Source organism: Solanum lycopersicum, chromosome 5 (assembly GCF_036512215.1).
Source record: "Solanum lycopersicum chromosome 5, SLM_r2.1".
NCBI lineage: Eukaryota > Viridiplantae > Streptophyta > Magnoliopsida > Solanales > Solanaceae > Solanum > Solanum lycopersicum.
This window is the reverse complement of record NC_090804.1, coordinates 39,224,832-39,244,457: the sequence shown is the minus strand read 5'-3', so window position 1 is coordinate 39,244,457 and position 19,626 is coordinate 39,224,832. Positions and strand designations below refer to the sequence as shown.

At 32.1% G+C, this 19,626-nt stretch overlaps 2 protein-coding genes across 3 annotated transcripts; one reads left to right on the top strand and one right to left on the bottom strand.

Annotated features, from left to right (window-relative positions):
• Window positions 1-4,512: 4,512 nt before the first annotated feature.
• On the bottom strand, window positions 4,513-5,508 carry LOC138348800 (uncharacterized). The gene has a single exon (XM_069298379.1). The coding sequence runs from the start codon at window positions 5,506-5,508 to the stop codon at window positions 4,513-4,515; it is 996 nt and encodes a 331-aa protein (XP_069154480.1).
• A 976-nt stretch (window positions 5,509-6,484) lies between these two features.
• LOC101252395 (respiratory burst oxidase homolog protein E-like) lies at window positions 6,485-19,022 on the top strand. 2 transcript variants are annotated; one of them, XM_019213765.3, is made up of 14 exons: window positions 6,485-7,276; window positions 7,393-7,552; window positions 9,412-9,460; window positions 12,725-12,838; window positions 12,905-13,327; window positions 13,394-13,777; window positions 13,882-13,977; window positions 14,171-14,286; window positions 14,363-14,527; window positions 14,610-14,766; window positions 14,858-15,046; window positions 15,166-15,294; window positions 15,371-15,445; window positions 18,670-19,022. In XM_019213765.3, exons 1-14 carry the CDS (start codon window positions 6,805-6,807, stop codon window positions 18,709-18,711), a joined length of 2,571 nt encoding a protein of 856 aa, XP_019069310.2. In that variant the 5' UTR covers window positions 6,485-6,804; the 3' UTR covers window positions 18,712-19,022. The 2 variants fall into 2 exon arrangements, with proteins under 2 accessions (XP_019069310.2, XP_004239582.2); XM_004239534.5 differs by having other exon boundaries at window positions 15,371-15,449.
• The last annotated feature ends 604 nt before the right edge of the window (window positions 19,023-19,626 follow it).

Genomic DNA, 19,626 nt, shown 5'->3' with positions numbered 1-19,626 from the left:
ATCATCTCTGGGGTAGGTTGGGGTGGCATTTTCTCATTTTGCACTTGTTCATTCTCCCCATCCTCCCCTTCTCTTACTATTTCCTCAGTCGGTGGAGGAGTCACCGCCCTAGTACCAGATGGGTTAGGCGCTCGTCCTCTTCCTCTAGATGACGTCCTCCCACGACCTCTACCACGGCCTCTTGCCGCTACTCTTCCTCGAGCTACAGCCCCAGTGGCTGGCTCAGACGCTTCTTGTCTTGCCGATGTTGGTGTTGGTGCAGTCGTTGCTCTAGTTCTAACCATCCGCGAAATAGAGTGAAGATGGTCAGATACCAATTTGTATCACCTAGATACGAATTGGATCCAAGTAATAGCACGAAAGAAAGAAAGAATGGAATTTTCCTAAAGTCTTATAGCCTCTCAAAGAAAAATAAAGGCGTCCCCCTACCGTTCCTTAAGACTCTACTAGACTCGTTCTTGTGTGATGAGACCAACGAACCTAATGCTCTGATACCAAGTTTGTCACGATCCAAAATTGGGCCGCGACTGGCACCCACACTTACCCTCCTATGTGAGCGAACCAACCAATCTAAACCTTAACATTTCAATATAATATCAACAGAAAGTAATGCGGAAGACTTAAACTCATTAATAAAAACCAATTCAATAACTTCTAAAAACTCAACAACTATTATTATCCCCAAAATCTGGAAGTCATCACCACAAGAACATCTATGATCAAGTTACTAAACTAAGAGTATTCTAAAAAGCTAAAACAAGTAAAAGCTAGTACATGCCTGAACTTCAAGGCATCAAGACATGAAGAGGAAGACCCAGTCCAAGCTAGAAGCATTAGCTCACCCTGAAATCCGGTGTGATTGAAGACTGGCTAGAATTACGGTTGAGTTGAAGACGACGGTACGTTTGCTGCACTCCACAAATAATCAAAAAGAAACATGCAAGTAGGGGTCAGTACAAAACACGGGTACTGAGTAGATATCATCGGCCAACTCAAAATAGAAAATAGTATATACCAAGTAATATCATAAAATCAACTATGATACTCAACATATAGCAACAACAAGTACTATATCATTAACAATTACTGTCAAGTTCACACATGAGGACTCAAGCCTCAATACCATACTCATTTGGGAATTAGATTCATTAGATTGAGTATATTAACATCTTTCAAGATTCATTATCTTTATTCTTGTGTTGGTACGTGACACTCCGCTCCCCTACTACTATGTGTCGGAACGTGACACTCCGATCCCCTAATTCTACGTGTCGGTTTGTGACACCGGATCCCCTAATTCTACGTGTCGGTTCGTGACACCCGATCCCCTAATTCGACGTGTCAGTTCGTGACATCCGATCCCCTAATTCTACGTGTAGGTTCGTGACACCCGATCCCCTAATTCTACGTGTCGGTTCGTGACACCCGATCCCCTAATTCTACGTGTCGGTTCGTGATATCCGATCCCCTAATTCTACGTGTCGGTTCGTGACACCCGATCCCCTAATTCTACGTGTCGGTTCGTGACACCCGATCCAATAATCTCATTCTATTAATTCATCAAGCCTTCTTTTATACCAAGGCATCATCAATCTCATCAATCTCATCACTTTAGTTCATCAAGCCTTCTTTTATACCAAGGCATCATCAATCTCATTACTTTAGTTCATCAAACCTTCTTTTATACCAAGACATCATTATTAACAAGGGTTTTTCAAGATTTGGGATTCAATAGCTTCATCACAATTATATAATCACATTTAAGCAAGAATACAATTAAGCATATAGAAAACTTTACAATACAACCCAACACATATCATTCGCTATTAAGAGTTAACTACGAATAGTATAAAAACCATAACCTACCTCCACCAAAGATTTTTGATCAAGCAAGCAATTTCCCAAACCTTTGTTCTTCTTCTCGTTTCTCCTCTTTCTCGTTCGATCCCCTCTCTCTCTCTCTCTCTCTCTCTTTCTGTTCTTTTCTTTTTCTTATTCAAACCCTCTTTCTTTTACCCTAATTAGCATATGATTAAGAATAAAAGATGGCAATAATAACCCACTAATTTACTCAAGGTTGCCTCTTTTAGCCCCCAAGTAATTGAGTTATTAATATTAAACCACTAACTTTATAATTATAAGCCGGAATAGTCAAAAACATCCCTTAAAACATTAAAGAAATCCAACTCCGCCTGGGATTACGCAGCCTGTGACGGGCCGTCGTGCCTGCAACGGTCCGTCCTGCTGCTTCGTCACAGAGTTCAGAGACTGAAATTCTCTGAAGAGTCTGTGACGGTCCGTCACGCCTGTGACGCTATTCCGTTACGAAGTTCAGAGAGTCGATTTCAGTACCCATTTTTCAGAATTTCTAAGTGTTTTGAAACGAGACCCCTCGACGGTCCGTCGTACCCATGACGGTCTGTTGTGGGTTCCGTCATCTCAGCCTCTTTTTTCAGAAATAAAATCTGCTGCTCAAAATGACTAAACAGGTCGTTACACTAGAAGATGGTCCTTTAGGGACATCAATTCGAATTGGGACATTCTCTGCAGGAATATGTGATTTAGTAATCCTTTTCAAATCTGTAAATGCGTCTGGCATTTGATTTGCAATTTTCTGTAGATGAATAATCTTTTGTACTTCTTGTTTGCAAGTAGAAGAATATGGATCAAGATGAGACAATGATAAATTTTTCCACAAAATTTCTCATTTTATTTCACTATTCTCTCCCCCTAATTTTGAGAAAATTGTCTCATCAAACCGACAATCTGCAAATCTAGCAGTAAACATGTCTCCAGTCAATGGTTCAAGATAGCGAATAATGGAGGGTGACTCAAACCCAACATATATTCCTAACCTTCTTTGAGAGCCCATCTTAGTACGGTTTGGTGGTGCCACAGGCACATATACAACACTTCCAAAAATTCTTAGATGGGATATATTAGGTCTTTGACCCATAACCAATAGCAATGGAGAAACTTTATGATAACTTGTCGGTCTTAGACGAATAAGTGTTGCAGCATGCAAAATTGCATGTCCCCACACAGAAGTGGGCAACCTAGTTTTCATAAGCAATGGTCTTTCTATTAATTGCAAACGTTTAATCAATGATTCAGCGAGACCATTCTGAGTATGAACATGAGCAACAGAGTGTTCAACTCTTATCCCAATCGCTAAACAATAATCATTAAATGATTGGGATGAAAACTCTGCAGCATTATCAAGACGAATGGACTTAATCTGATTATCAGGAAAGTGTGCCCTTAACCTTATTATTTGTGCCAATAATAAATGCCAAGTTACGAGATGACAATAGGCTCACATGAGACCATCTAGAAGACACATCTATTAGAACCATAAAATATCTAAATGACCCACTAGGTGGGTGAATATGTCCACAAATATCCCCATGTATACGTTCCAAGAACGCAGGGGACTCAATCTTAACTTTCATTGGTGATGGTCTCACAATTAACTTGCCTTGATAACAAGCAGTACAAGAAAATTCACCATTTAAAAGAACTTTTAGGTCTTTTAGTGGATGTCCATTCGAATTTTCTATAATTCGTCTCATCATTATTGACCCAGGATGTCCTAGACGATCATGCCAAAGTACAAATGTATTGGAATCAGTAAACTTCTTATTTACTATAAAATGTGCCTCAATTGCACTAATTTTTGTCCAATACAAGCCAGAAGATAAAGCATGGAACTTTTCTATAACACATGTCTGCCCAGAGGCATACTTGGTGATACCAAGATATTCAAGATTTATTTCATCCATTGATTGGATATGATAACCATTTTCACGGATATCTTTAAAACTCAACAAGTTTCTCTTAGATTTTGGAGAAAACATAGCATTATTAATGATGAATTTAGTTCCCTTGGGCAAAATTACAATGGCTCTTCCAAAGACCTCAATCATATTAGTACTACCAAAAATTGTAGTAACATTTATTTTACCATACTTAAATGAGAAAAATATTTCTTATTTTTGAATATCGTATGTGTTGTACCAGAATCAATCAAACAAATATCTTCATATTTCGATAATATGTTCTTAGAATTATCCATATCTTCACATGAAATGACATACACAAACTAAATATATATTAAATATTAGTGTTGTCAAAAGGGTACAATATATTCAAAGGAATAAATTAATGATTAAATATTAGAAATTGAGCCTTAATTTATTGTTTCCTCAAGTCAAAAACGAGTTGTTAGGAAAATAAAATAAAATCATTATTTAATCCTAGTAAATAACAGACTGCATGTTTTTAACATTAGATCAAGTTAAAGACCTAATATAATACAAACACGTGATAAAGTTTAGTATTTGACTAACTCTATCATATTAGAATCATATAAATAAATCAATGAAAATATATATTATTTTATTAAGAATTAGGGAACAAGTTAATGAATGACTAAACTAATTTAAAATACTAATATTCATGCAAACAACTATCATTACATGAAATTTATTAATAAATACTACAAAAAAAATATCACTCTTCCATGTTCACAGAACCATCACCAATTAAGTGATATATTTTTCCTTCAGGATGTGGGAAGAAATCTGCTACATCCAAGTGCGTGATGTCAACTTGATTTTCAGAGATAAAATTTGCCTCGGGATTTTTCTCTTTCTTCTTTAGTGATTCTTGATAAAGCTCAACCAAGTGTTTGGGAGTACGACAATCACGTGCATAATGACCTCTTCCACCACATCGAAAACAACCTTCCCTAGTTGCTTCACGTTTCTCATCCTTTCTTTTTTCCTTTTTATTTGATGAATGATTAATGCCAAGATTAGAATTACGTTCTTGACCATAATCACGACCACGTCCACGACCACGAGGACCGCGACCTTTTCCATGCCTAGCATGGTGGGCGTACGCCTCATTCACTTCAGGAAGTGGTTCAGATCCAGTCGGTCGATTCTCATGATTTTTCAATAATAAATCATTATTTTGCTCGGCCACAAGAAGATGAGAAATTAGTTCAGAATACTTTTTGAAACCTTTCTCTCGATATTGTTGCTGCAAGAGAAAATTCGAGGCATGGAAAGTGGAGAACGTCTTTTCCATCATATCAATCTCACTAACCGTTTCTCCACATAATTTCAATTGAGAAGTGATTCTAAACATGGCAGAATTATACTCATGTATAGACTTAAAGTCTTGTAGCCTTAGATGCATCCAATCATATCGTGCCTTTGGATGTATGACCATCTTCAAGTAGTCAAATCTTTCTTTTAGGTTTTTCCACAAAACAAGTGGATCCTTAACTGTCAGATATTCGATTTTCAGAATCTCGTCAAGATGATGACGCAAGAATATCTTTGCTCGTGCACAGTTTTGATTTGATGCCTTATTTTCTTCTTTTATGGTGTCTCCAAGACCCATTGCATCAAGGTGGATTTCAGCATCCAACACCCATGAGAGATAGTTTCTGCCCGAACTTTGAAGGGCAGTGAACTCTAGTTTTGTAAGATTGGTCATTAAAATTAAAAACAGAAGAATAAATAATACCTTTATTAATCTTCAAATCTAACCTTCACTTTTGAGAAATTAGAGTCTCGTGCCGATAATGTGTTATAAAACTATAGAATAAGAAGAAGAAACTAGAGAGAAAAGAAGAGAAGACTTGTTATTTCTCTTGATGAATGAATTTACAATGAAGAGGAGCACTCTATTTATAGGAGAAATCTAACTTGGTCCCCAAGTAGGAGGACTCTTTAATCATATCCTAAAAAGGACTCCACATGATAGACATTCACTATAATACAAATACTTTATAACATTTAGTTTGTTTTAATTAATTTTTTTCTTTTTTTTAATATTTTAATTTTAATTTTTTACTTTGTATGTTTAAAATCATAAGATAGATATTTGTTATTATTTAACATAATTTTAATTTAGAACTAAAAGATTAAAAGAATATCTTTTTTTTAAAACTCGGCTCAAATCAAATCAGTTCATCTTTTTTGAAATGAAAAAAATACATTTCATATTATAGTAAGGCAAAAATTAAATAATTTTAAGACAAGTTTCACATTTATTTAAAGAAAAGTTAATATATATAAATAATTTATTCAAAATTTTTTGAATAATTGTGATCCAAAAATAATAAACTAAAATGTATTTGACTTATCAATCGAATGATACCACTAGTAATATTATAAATTTATAATGGTATAAGAAGTGAAGCGAGGATATTTCTAAAAAAATATACTCCCATATAAAAATAAAACTTACTTTATATATATATATATATATATATATATATATATATATATATATATATATATATATATATATATATATATATATATTAAATGTTAAATTTAATTAAAATTATTTATTTTCAACTCACGATATTAGTATATAAAAATCAACATAAATTAATACAATGGTTAAATTGTTCAATTTTCAATTGAATATCTAAAATTTAACATTAAGTATGGAAAAAAAATCTATTAGAAAATGCAATTCTAAATTAGTCGTACAACGCACGATTCGATTTTAGTACTAAGAAAAGAGAGACTAGGTGAGAAAGGAAAAATAAATTATGATATACTAAAAGAGTCAGTGATGCTAGCTGTTACGAAAACACAAGGCTGCTAATATACATTCTTCCAAAAACTCTACAAAATACAAACCCACTCCACCTGCACTTTCTAAAAAGAATTTCTCTCTCTTCATGAATGAAAGAGCAAAACCAGAAATCATATTAATCAGATATCAGTTATTTTAGAACAGAGAGAGGAGGATTTTTATTAATTTTTTTTTAAAAAAATGCAGTTAATGTCACTTTTTAGGTCATCTCCCAGGAGCTGCTCGAATTACAGTCGGCGCTTTGATTTACCAGAGGCAGAAACGTCGGAGCATGTTGGTGGTGCAATGTTGCCTATTTTTTTTCAGAATAATTTGCAGAATACTAACAATTATGAGAGAGATTTGGTTGAGGTGACGCTACAGCTGGATAAAAATTCCTTTGTTTTGTGTAGCGTAGATCACAAAATCCAAATTGAAGAAGAAAACTCTCCACCGTATTGGTTAAGATCACCACCGGAAAAGGAGATGATATTGAAAGCGGTGAGGAATAAATCAAGCGCTGAGAGAGCTCTTGGAGGATTGAGATTCATAAGTAAAACGAGTGGAGAATGTGATAGTAATAATAATGATATTTGGGGAAAAGTTGAGAGTCGGTTCAATGCTTTGGCCAAGAATGGTTTGCTCAGAAGAGAAGATTTCGGTGAATGTATTGGTACAGTAGTTTCAACTGGCGCCTAGCCTTCTTTTCAACCACTTTGTTAAATGAAATAGTATAAGTTTTATAATCATGATATTAGTTTTTTAATTACACGTGATCATATGGTGTAGGAATGGGGGATTCAAAAGAGTTTGCGGTGGGAGTTTTTGATGCATTAGTGAGAAGAAGGAGACAAAAGATGGCAAGGATAAACAAATCAGAGTTTCACGAATTTTGGTTGCAAATTTCTGACCAAAGTTTTCACGCCAGACTTGAGATTTTCTTTGACATGTATGTGTCTCTCTCTCTTCTAGCTTTTTCGTACCCATCTTCACCATACTACACCTTTGGTTCAAAAATTACAGATCAAATTTTAATTTAGTAAATATTGAATATTTAATTTAGTGATTAAAATGTTAGTGAAAATTCTTAGAGATAATTGATTTTACTAATCTCGTAATTATATTTTTTATGCTTCCGGTGTCTTGTACTTCTTCATGCTGCTAACACGAAAGCTTTATGTCTTCTTTTGTTTTGTTAAATAAAATTGGATTCACTTCTTTGTACATTGAATTCTAAATTTACCTCTATTATACACACACTGACAATGACTCACCATCTTCTCTATTGGGAAGACGTGGCGGATTTGCCTAAAATCTTACCCCCACTAACTATTTATTCATTTCATCCAAAAACACTTGCTATAAAAATGGAAAAATAAGAATCCCAAAAGTATATTAATGTAGCTATAAAAAAAATTATTAACTGGTTAATAGTTTGGTCTAAATTTGGGGAAAAAATTATTCGTACTGAATATGTATATTAAATTAATTTAATTTTTATTATTACGTGATCTAATAAAGTAAAATACATGTTAATTAATTATGATTAAGTAAAATAAACTATAAACATGATATGCACATATTGGTTTGATGTATAGACTCGATAACAATAAGTTGGAATATATTTCTATAATCAATAATTTGATTTTGAAATATCCATATAATTACTTAATAGGTTAGAAGCGACTCTTTTTCTAATAAATATATTATTTCTTTTTTTAAACACTTTTTTTTTTTGGTAGAACTTAAACACATTTGGTTGCTAATAAGAATACAGATATTTAAAAAAAAGACCTATTAAAATCACTTTAACTAATAAATAATATTTTACTTTTCGATCTCATTTTAGCAATTAAAGTATAATAACTACATTTGCAGTTTTAGTTAATTATATATGTAATATCACGGTAACTCCATTATTAATTTCATTTTGATAACGATGAGAAAATCGAATAAAATAAAAATTATAGTATTTCTTAATTCATTTCCGAATCAAAATAGGATAATGTTTGATAATAGTAATAAAATATCATTAAAAAAGGAGGTGTTTGAAATGAAATAAAATAAAATAGTTAAGTATTTTAGGAAAAAACATTTTTGATCCATTAAGACTTCTTTTGACCAAATTATTGATGGCTAGGCATTTTTTAAATCAAACTATTGACGATTAGGACTTTTTAGACCAAATTATTGCGGCCAAGAGTATCTTTGGCCCAGATTGTAAACTTAGGACATTTTGTTCAAATACATACGATAACACTTTTTTCTCTGTTCCTCTGTATCTTTCATGTTACAAATTTAACTTGAATTACACGCTTACCTGTTTGTTGCTTCCTAGTCCCTCCCAATATTAATTACTATTGTGTTTTTCATGTTATAAGTCAGACTTATATACACGTTTACCTATTACTAACTAATTTGGTGCAAAATGATTATACTTAAATATCATATATATATATATATATACACATATATACTTCTATTTTAGACACTTACCTGAGTTTGTCACTATTCATTGTGACTATTTATCAGGTGACACTCTTTGATTTTCAAAATTTGAATCATAATGATATTTCTAAATGTATTTTTATCATATTGACATAAAAAATTGAAATCCCTAATAATTTTTCAAATAGTTTTAATAAATTCTAGCTTTAACTATGAGTTAATCTAATTAGTTTAACTTAAAAAATTAATTTTAGATCTCATACAACAAAATGAAGTAAATCTATATTGAGATGGTGGAGTGTTTAATTTTCAATTGATGAGGATGTAAAATGTAAATATGCATACTTTTTCTTATCATAGGGCTGATAGCAATGGAGATGGAAAAATCACAAAAGAAGAAGTACAAGAGGTAAGATTATCCTTGGTTCAACTTTCTCAATCAAAACAAATACGGTGAACTAAGTAAACAAAAAACAAAAAGAGTGGTTCAGTTTCGCTCAAATTGACTAATTCCCGTCTAGAATGGGGGCAACTTAAATATATATTTTCTTTTGGAAAAAACAACTTGTTCTTCAATCTTCTAATTATTGTGAAAGTTTGAAAAGTCTGAACAGCTAATAGCATTTCAGAAACAATTTAGTAGTTTTTATCCAAAGATTTAGCTTTAAAGTAAAAAAAAAGCCTCTACAATCAAGTTAGTACTATTACCGGATAGAGTAAGGGTATTTTCAACTCAGTCCTCTATTTTAGTCTCTAAATATAAATATAAAGTTCTCCATTTTTTCAGATAATCAATTTCAACTCAATTTTCTATTTTACTCTCTGAAAAAAATATTTTTCTCTCTTTCTCAAAATTATATTATTATTTCTATTTCATTCTTATTCTCTTATTTCATAATATAAAGGGAAAAAGATTAAAAATACCCTTCAACTTTAGTTTATTGTTTGTCTTTACCCTCGTCGTTAAAATGAAGTTAATTTTACCCCTCCCGCTACCAATTTCACCAAAATTACCCTCATTAGATGGAATCCCCAAAATTAGCCTATATTGAACCAAATTACCCTATTCTTTATATATAAAAAACAAACCATATTCCGTATTTTTAACCCGGTTAACCCAATTAACCCAATGTCCTATTACCCATTCACCCAAATTTCCATTACCCATTATTTCTCTTTTTCTGTTTCAGATACCAAGTCCAAGAACAATGTCTTTCATTCACATCTGAAAGAATGTCTTTCGAGTTTGTTTAGGTTTTATTCTGCTAGATTTTTTTTACATGATGAGGATATATGTCGCTATTTTTATGGTGTGAAGGATATTTATGATAGTTTTGATGTAAAGGCACTGAGTTCTCACATTGATGAAGTGGTTGGTAAGATGGAGAGTTTGCAAGATAAGATTAAACTGATTGTACACGAGATGGAAAAGAACAAAAATCAGTTAGAAAAAGGAAGTATTCTCAAATTGGAATACAAGAAGTTCTTGGAAGAAGAGGTGATTAAGCCTTTATACTCTGCTCATATTGCCTTAGGCAAATTAAAACGCCTAGAGTAGATGGATTGGGAATGTGACTATTAAGAAACATCCCTTGATTAATACCTTTGTGATTGAGTAGATCCAAAAGTATATTATCCCGAAGGAGAATAAATATAAGAAGATTAACCTTTTTTAGAGAAATGAATGAAAGTTACTTGAAGAACAATGACGGAGGTTAATAGACTTGGCTTCTGCCGGATATAAAGAGAGATAATGGGTAAATGGGTAAATGGGTAAATGGGTAAAGGAGATAACAGGGCATTGGGTTAGCCAGGTTATTGGGTCGGTCATTGGGTTAAAAATAGGGAATATGGATTTTTCTCAAAATCGGGTAATTTGGGTCAATTTTGGGGATTCTGTCTTATGAGGCGTAATTTTGGTGAAATTGGTAACGGGAGAGGTAAATTTAACCTCATTTTAACAATGAGGGTAAATTCAAACAATAAATCAAAGTTGAGGGGTATTTTTGACCCTTTTCCCTAATATAAATCCTTTATTTTTTTTTTTCAAATAATTATTTTATATCATTTTAATATGATATAAAATTATATTTTATTTCAAAATTTTAAATAGAATAACTTGCAAGGAAATATAATATAACACATAAATTAGGAGACAAATTCAACTAAAAGTGACATACAATACATAAACACTTTAAAAATCATTATGTTTCTCTCATAAATACTCTATTAATGCATTACGAAGTTCAAAATAAATATTTTTTGTCCATAATTTTTTTATGTCTACCTTAAAATTGTTCAAATCAGAAATTTGCATCTACCACTATTTTTCTAATTGGAGTGTGAGCATCTACAACATCTTAAATTGGTGCATTGAGATCATGTTCATCCTCAATCAATTAAAATTGCGTAAAATGAATTATAAATTCAAACACGTGAGATGCATATATTGGATTGGTGTATAAATTATGTGCGTATAGGTTTTAATCGATTAATATCTACATATAATTTTATTTATCTAAAAATAACTATGAGATATCTATGAGAATCTCATCCTACTTGGGAAGATGAGTCTGCTACATCCAAACAACAGGACGGCGAAACGTTAGATAAATATAACAAAGCCAAGAAATTTAGAGACAAAACTAAATTTTAAATGAAAAATTTAGAAACTATTAGTGATCCAAATGTTTGTGATTACCAGCAACGAGAACAACCAACGAATACTTGAAAAAAGAAATAGAGAATCACAATCGCAGTCAGAACTACAATCGCAACAATTGTCGGAACCGTACCCTAATTTTTTTTGCGAATAGTGTTAGATTTGGAAACGACCTACCGGATTACTACATTATCATTGTGATGAGTTGATTATTGTGTTATATATTGTATTTTATCTTGTATATAAATTATTATGTTTTCATTATATTGTATGGTTATTAGTATTTAAATTATTATATTATGTATCGTATTGTTATCTTTTATTTAAATTATCATATCATGTATTGTATTTTTAAATTAAATTTTTCATTTTGCAATTTTAATTTTGTGTATTCTTCATAATCAAAATTAATAATAAAATAAAATTTTACTATTGATGATTTTTTTTTAAAAAACTATTAATTTGATATTAAAGTATTATATATTTAAAAATATTTTTTAAAATATTATATTATTTTTAAAAAAGAATTATGAATATCATATTTTTAATTAATGGAATTATATGTAAAATAATATGTTAATTAGAAAGTAATAAAAATAATAATAAAATAATGAAAAAATGAAATATAGAGTTAGAATAGTAGTTCTCCATATTTGGAGAACTTCTATAACTCTCTATAGAGGGAGATTTGGAGGTGTGTTGGAGTGTTCATTCTCTATTTTACTCTCCAAATATAGAGAATGGAGAGTAAAATAGAGGTGGGTTGGAGATGGTCTAAGTACTTACAAGACCCAAATGGATTTTGATGCAATGGTGAGACTGTTCGTCCTTAACCACGGATGTCAGGTATAAGCAATGAATGTGGAGAAAATCTTGTTGGTAACGTCACAACATACAATTTGAATTTAGTCGGAGCTCCAATATCAACTCACAAATAAAAAAAGTGAACTTGATAAAGATGGTAGGTCACTTTAAAAATGCTAATTTTAGATGTTTTTGTTCGTTGACCAGTTGATAATGGTGAGTGCTTCAGCAAATAAGCTATCCAAATTGAAGGAAAATGCAGGAGAGTACGCTTGTTTGATAATGGAGGAGTTAGATCCAGAAAATGTTGGTTACATTGAGGTATGTTCCTCTGTCTTGCTAAGTGTGTTCAAAACTAGCAACACTAATATGTTCCTTTTCCTTCAGATATGGCAGTTGGAAACACTTCTTCTACAAAGGGACAATTACATGAGCCACAGTACGCCTTTAAGCACAACCACTGTCGACTGGAGTCCAAACATAGGAACCAGCAATGCCAACAACATAGTAAAGAAAGCAAGTCGTACCGTCAAATGCCTTGTCTTAGAAAACTGGCATAGAGGCTTGATTATCTTGCTGTGGTTGCTTGCTATGATTGGACTTTTCATCTGGAAATTCATGCAGTATAGGAAAATGGAAGCATTTCAAGTAATGGGTTACTGTTTGGCTACAGCTAAAGGAGCTGCTGAGACACTAAAGTTTAACATGGCACTAATCCTTCTACCAGTTTGTCGAAACATGTTAACTAGGTTACGTTCAACAAGAGCCAGGATACTTATTCCATTTGATGACAACATCAATTTTCATAAGGTAAACATTCCATACCTCAATTTATCACTAGTATCATGTATTCCTTAACTACGCATTGACTTGCAGATTATTGCACATGCCATAGCTGTTGCCATAATACTTCATGCAGCCAACCATTTAGCGTGTGACTTTCCCCATTTGGTTAACTCATCGCCAGAAAAATTTGCACTCATAGCTTCTGATTTTGACAAGTTGAAGCCAAGCTACATAAGTCTTTTGACTGGTGTTGAGGGCATCACCGGTATTTCTATGGTAATTTTGATGACTATAGCCTTTATACTGGCAACACGACGCTTCAGGAGGAGCGTACCCAAGTTGCCGACCCCTCTGAACCGATTAACAGGATTTAATGCATTTTGGTATTCTCATCACCTTTTGGCATTTGTCTATATATTGCTACTACTACATGGAACGTTCTTGTTCTTTGTCCACAAATGGTATCAGAAGACGGTAAGGACTATGAATATAATTAGTACAAAAAAAGCAAGCATTAAATTGAAAAAACATTTATCCAAGATTATATGCTAACAATGTATCACCAATAACTATTGCAGACGTGGATGTATATCTCCATTCCGTTAATCCTGTACATTGCAGAGAGGACTTTGAGAACATGGCGATCAGAAGACTATGCAGTTAAGATCTTAAAGGTATGTAAGGGCATGAAACTGATACATGTGGCTAAATAGATGGCATTTTCATCAATTGCACTTATATTCTCGGTACAGTAGAAGAAACTATCTCCTAAAATGAAACTGTAAAACCACTTAAGAATATAAGGAGAGGAAGATCAAGAACAAGATAGGGGAAAACGAATAAAGAATTAATTTTTGGACCTTACAGGTTTCTGTACTTCCAGGAGATGTCTTGAGCTTGATCATGTCAAAACCAGCTGGCTTCAAATACAAGAGCGGGCAGTATATATTCCTGCAGTGCCCAACAATATCCTCATTTGAATGGTAGAAATTGTTATTTCACATACAAGCCGATTATGTTCCCTACAGGCATTGAACATATATTTCAATATTTCTCCAGGCATCCATTTTCTATAACATCAGCACCAGGAGATGACTATATCAGTGTTTATATCCGGATCGTAGGTGACTGGACAAAAGAACTTAAGAGGGTATTCACAGAGATTCCAGCATGTTTAGTTGGTCGAGCAAAGTTTGAAGAACAAGAAAATGTTGATCAAAGAGGGTAACTTTACTATTTCTGTCCAGTGATCAAACCTACATTGTGATTTCCTTTACAAGCTCTAAATATGCTATCGACCATGCAGTTTACCTCGATTGCTAGTTGATGGACCATATGGAGCTCCAGCACAGGACTATCAAAATTATGATGTCTTACTTCTTGTAGGACTTGGTATTGGAGCTACACCTTTTATAAGTATCCTAAAGGATCTACTGAACAATACAAGAGCAGATGAAAATGTGGTAAAATCTTACTTCATCATAATTTTAAAGCAACAACGTTGTAATTATGCTCCAAGTAAATATTTTTCGGCCATGCATGATTCTGTTTCAGGATTCGAATACTGAGACCAGCGCATCAGATGATAGCTGGACCAGTTTTGGTTCTTCAAGCTCAGCATCAAGTGTAAAAAAGAAATCACAAAGGGCAAGAAGTGCACATTTTTATTGGGTTACCAGAGAACCTGGATCCTTAGAGTGGTTCAAAGGAGTGATGAATGAAGTTGCAGAGATGGATCACAAAGTAGTGTACACATACTTCTCGCTACATGTCCTTAATTTGAATTCTAAGTTGGTCGATTTCTGTTTTAATAATATTGCCACTCAACTCAGTTATGTTCCTGTATTCTGGTGATGGAACAGGGTCAGATAGAGATGCATAATTATCTAACTAGTGTATATGAAGAAGGTGATGCCAGATCAACTCTTATCACCATGCTCCAGGCACTTAATCATGCAAAACATGGTGTTGACATCTTGTCTGGCACTAAGGTATGATCCATCTTATAAACCTTCTCAAAGTGAAATATTTTTAATTCTACTGACATTGAAACTAATTCTTCTGCAGGTGAGGACACATTTTGCAAGGCCCAAGTGGACTGAAGTGTTCAAGAGAATAGCTTTGAAACATCCCTATTCCACAGTAGGTAAAGAATTTCTACAATCTCAAGTATGATACTCTAATTTATTAAGCACCAGCAGTTATGACAAGTGCCCCTCCTTTCCTATATGATTTTGCTACTTAACTTAGACCTAATGCCTTATGATTAATTCAGCAAAAATAAAACATCCTCATTCTAATGATAATCATCATATAGTAGAAGCGAATAAAAAAACTAATATTGAAGGTTAGAGAAAATGATCAAATAATCCCCTAACTTATTACCAAATTTTCAACTACACATTTATACTTCACTAAATATTCTGTTACTCTCCTTGGCTATTTTAAAGTAAATTTATTTCCTCCCTAAAACATCATTATAAGGCATGTGTCTTGTGGTGAAATACAAACACTTGACACGTGTATTTCACCATTTAATAATTATTCTTTTTTTTGCAAAATAAAAAATTCTCCTCTTTCCACATCCTTTTTTCCTCAATCATTTCTTCAATCCTAACTATAATAAACACTACCTAGGTTTTACCTCAATAAATTTCTATATTTCTAACAATTTATAAGAACGAAAATTCAGGTCAACTTTTCATCCCTTCAAATCTCTAAAAGAGGCTAGAAGATAGGGTCTTAATCAAATATTTCATTCAACCAGTCAAACAATCTTTTCATATTATATTTTTACATTTCGTTTGATTTTCTTCATTAGAAAATTCCAAATACACATTTGAATGGTCATGAACATTCCAGATCAGATTCAACCTCCGATGATTCCATCGTCGGCTCAAAACCATTGTGGATGCACAAACCAATTTAAGACCAATTTGTAACACCAATTTGAGAAATCTCTCTCTTTCCCATTCTTTGTTTATCTAAAATTTTCATGATTAATTTATAATTTGAGTTCTTGATTTTGATTGTTCATTTAGAGAACATATAGGAACCTTATTTTAAAAAGTAAGAAGAAATTGTGTTGTTTCATTTCCTTCTAATAAATTTGAACTTTTTTTTAGAAAAATACTATTATTTCACTTTGACTTTGTTACTTTTGAGTTCATGACTTTGAAAAAAATCAATTAGTGGGTATATTTTAAAAAAAATAATTATTTATTACATATGTTTAAAATAATTCTATTGAAAAATTATTTATTCATAATATAGATTAATTGTTGATAATTTTTATAGCAAACATCCATTAATGAAGCTTCAACAATGACAATGGTGAAGAAGGTATAGTTGTATAGATTAAGAGTCTGTTTGGCTCAGCTTAAAAGGTGGTCAAACTGACTTAAAAGCTGGTTTTTGACTTATTTAATTGTTTGACAATACTCAAAATAACTTATTTTAAGTTAAAAAAAAAACTTATTTTAAGCCAAAAGTTAAAAGCTGGGGTAGGGGTGTTTTTTTTCCCCAGCTTATAAGCTGTTTTAAGTTGACCACATTTTTACATTTTTGCCCTTAATATTTTTATACAATCTCCAAATTACCCACATAACCATAACATCTCTTTCTTCTATTTTTCCCTTTTCACGTGTGGATGATAGACAATTATTATTACTAATGAATGAAAATAAAATAAATCTTAAATCTTTCAAGTGATCTATTCAAATTATATATTATTAAAATGTAAAATAAGTTGCACACATAACTTAAATAAAAAATTATATTTTATAAATAATTTGTGATAATAAAGAAACATGTGAATGATAGACAATTATTATTACCTATGGATGAAACTAAAATAAAATCTTAAATCGTTCTTTAATCTATTCAAATTATATATCTTTAAAATCTATAATAAGTTTATATTCCTCTTATAAATAATTTGTGATGAGAAAGAAATATAAGAATGATAGCAAAATATAATTATTTATGGTTGTAAAATATAAATTAATTAACTTTTATTATATTAACATCTTTTAAGGGTATTTCAGACATTTTGATTTAAAAAGCTGTTTATCAGCACTTTTTTGCCAAACACATCAACAACTTTTTTTTTAACTTCAGCACTTTTATCCAAACGCATAACTGCTTATTTTAAAAATAAGTTTCAGCACTTTCAAAAGTACTTTTTAAAGCTGCTTTTATTAAGCCCATCCAAACGGGCCCTAAATAAGAAGAAAGAAAGAGAAAGAAAAAAAAAAAAGAGAAAAAAACGGAAATTAAAAAAAGAGAAGACACTCTCTATGCCAACTCAATACTTAAAAGGAGTTATTTATTTCATTTTAAATAGTCCAAGGGGTAATAGAACTCCATAAGTGTGTAGTTAAAATTCTAATAATAGGTTGCGGGTCATTTGCTCATTTTATGTAATAGAATATAGCTATATCCAAAGACTAACATTGCCGTTGATTAGATAAAACCAGAGTGGACATAACTCTAAAATTAGAAAGGACCTAGGGATAATGCTCAAGTACGCCTTCAATCTATGCCCGAAATTTCAGAGACACACTTATACTATACTAAGGTCTTATTATCCTCCTGAACTTATTTTATAAATAATTTTCTACCCCTTTTCATCCTACGTGGCATTATCTTGTGGGCCCAACATGTGTTGATATATTTTTTTTCAAACTAGTGCCACGTAGGCTTATATGGGATAGAAAATTATTTATAAAATAAGTTCAGGGGATAATAAAACCTTAGTATAGTATAAGTGTGTCTCTGAAATTTCATGCATAGGTTGAGGGGGTACTTATGCATTTTCCGAAGGACCTAAAGGCAAGAAGTCATTAATCGTAAATTCTCCATAGTTCATGACATACTCAAACAACTAGATCAACTGATACAAGAAAGTATTTAGTTTATTGAAGCATTTACAAGGTAAACATCCAACTGGGCACTTCCCAATAAAATTGAATATTAAAGAGGGAAAAAAGGTTTGAAATATATTCGAACTTTGACCGAAATTGTTGTAACAATCCAACTTTAAAAAGAATCTTTTACCCCCCTACAATATTTAATAGTGTATTTTAAAAGTATATATGTGTCCACGTGGAAATCATAAATATCGCGTCATTATAAATAGTAATGTTTCCACGTGAGCACATATATATCTTTAAAATACACTATTAAATAGTGAAGGTAGGTAATAGGTCCTCCTCAAAGTTTTGAATTGTTACAACAATTTCGGTCAAAGTTCGAATATATTTCAAACCCTTTTTCCTATTAAAAAAGAAAGAGACTAAATATAACAGAAAAATTAAAAAGAAAAAGTGCAAAATGAAACTGGATACTCACAAAATGATACGCAGGAGTCTTCTACTGTGGGATGCCTGTCTTGGCAAAGGAGTTGAAGAAGCTATCACAAGAAGTAACTTACAAGACATCCACACGTTTCGAGTTCCACAAGGAGTACTTCTAATATTAGCAATTTTCATTAATAATATTCAAGTGATTTTTTTTCTTTTATATTTTGTGATTATCATTTATGTGATGCATGTACATGTATATTTCAATTCAAAAATGTAAATGCATGTATCATTAAAGATACTAAATATGCTGAAAGAGAGTTTTCTCACTAGAAAGTTGTAAATGTTCATCAAAGCAATCATTTTACAGAAATACATGAGACATATTATTGTACCATAATGCACATCTTGTGTTATCTTTTTGTGTGATGATGTTGTCCGGACCAACATGCACATTTTTACTATTCATTGGCTACCTGTTACGGCCTACGTACCTACCACCAACTTACCAAGGAAATTTAGGCAAATGAGACGAAATCATTTGTTCGCTTTGCCTCAATTTATGTTACGAAATCACCCGTTTCCTCTAAAACTCTTTATCTTTTTACTCCTTCACAAATATCATGATTCATTTATATATTTAGTACTCTCTAGCTCATATTGAGTGAATTGTTGACACTTTTTTTCATAGTTCAACATAAGTTAATTATTCCAAGTTCAAAGAAATTCTTTGGATCCCCCCCCCCCCCCCCCCCCCTCCATATTTATCCTTCATGTAACAAGGTTGTTAATTACTTTACACATTATAGCACAACAATTTGGGCATAACCAAAAGGGCAATAGTGGAAAGTAACCTTTAACTGATGTCCTTAAATATTTTTTGCAAAAAGGTTTGTGGATCCCTATATTTGACTCGAATTGTAAATTAGACCCTTCTATTTCACAAAGTTTCAACTGGACACTTTTTTTTTTAACTTTTTTCTTTAATTTAAAGACGGGCATGTCCTTTTAATTGAATGG

Excerpts from the sequence above, each read along its gene's own strand:
- LOC138348800 (XM_069298379.1), bottom strand. The coding sequence starts at position 5,508 with ATGACCAATCTTACAAAACTAGAGTTCACTGCCCTTCAAAGTTCGGGC.
- LOC101252395 (XM_004239534.5), top strand. The coding sequence starts at position 6,805 with ATGCAGTTAATGTCACTTTTTAGGTCATCTCCCAGGAGCTGCTCGAAT. Across the intron at positions 12,839-12,904 it reads AAAATGTTGGTTACATTGAG|ATATGGCAGTTGGAAACACT; the intron begins GTATGTTCCTCT and ends CTTTTCCTTCAG. Across the intron at positions 15,295-15,370 it reads ACATCTTGTCTGGCACTAAG|GTGAGGACACATTTTGCAAG; the intron begins GTATGATCCATC and ends ATTCTTCTGCAG.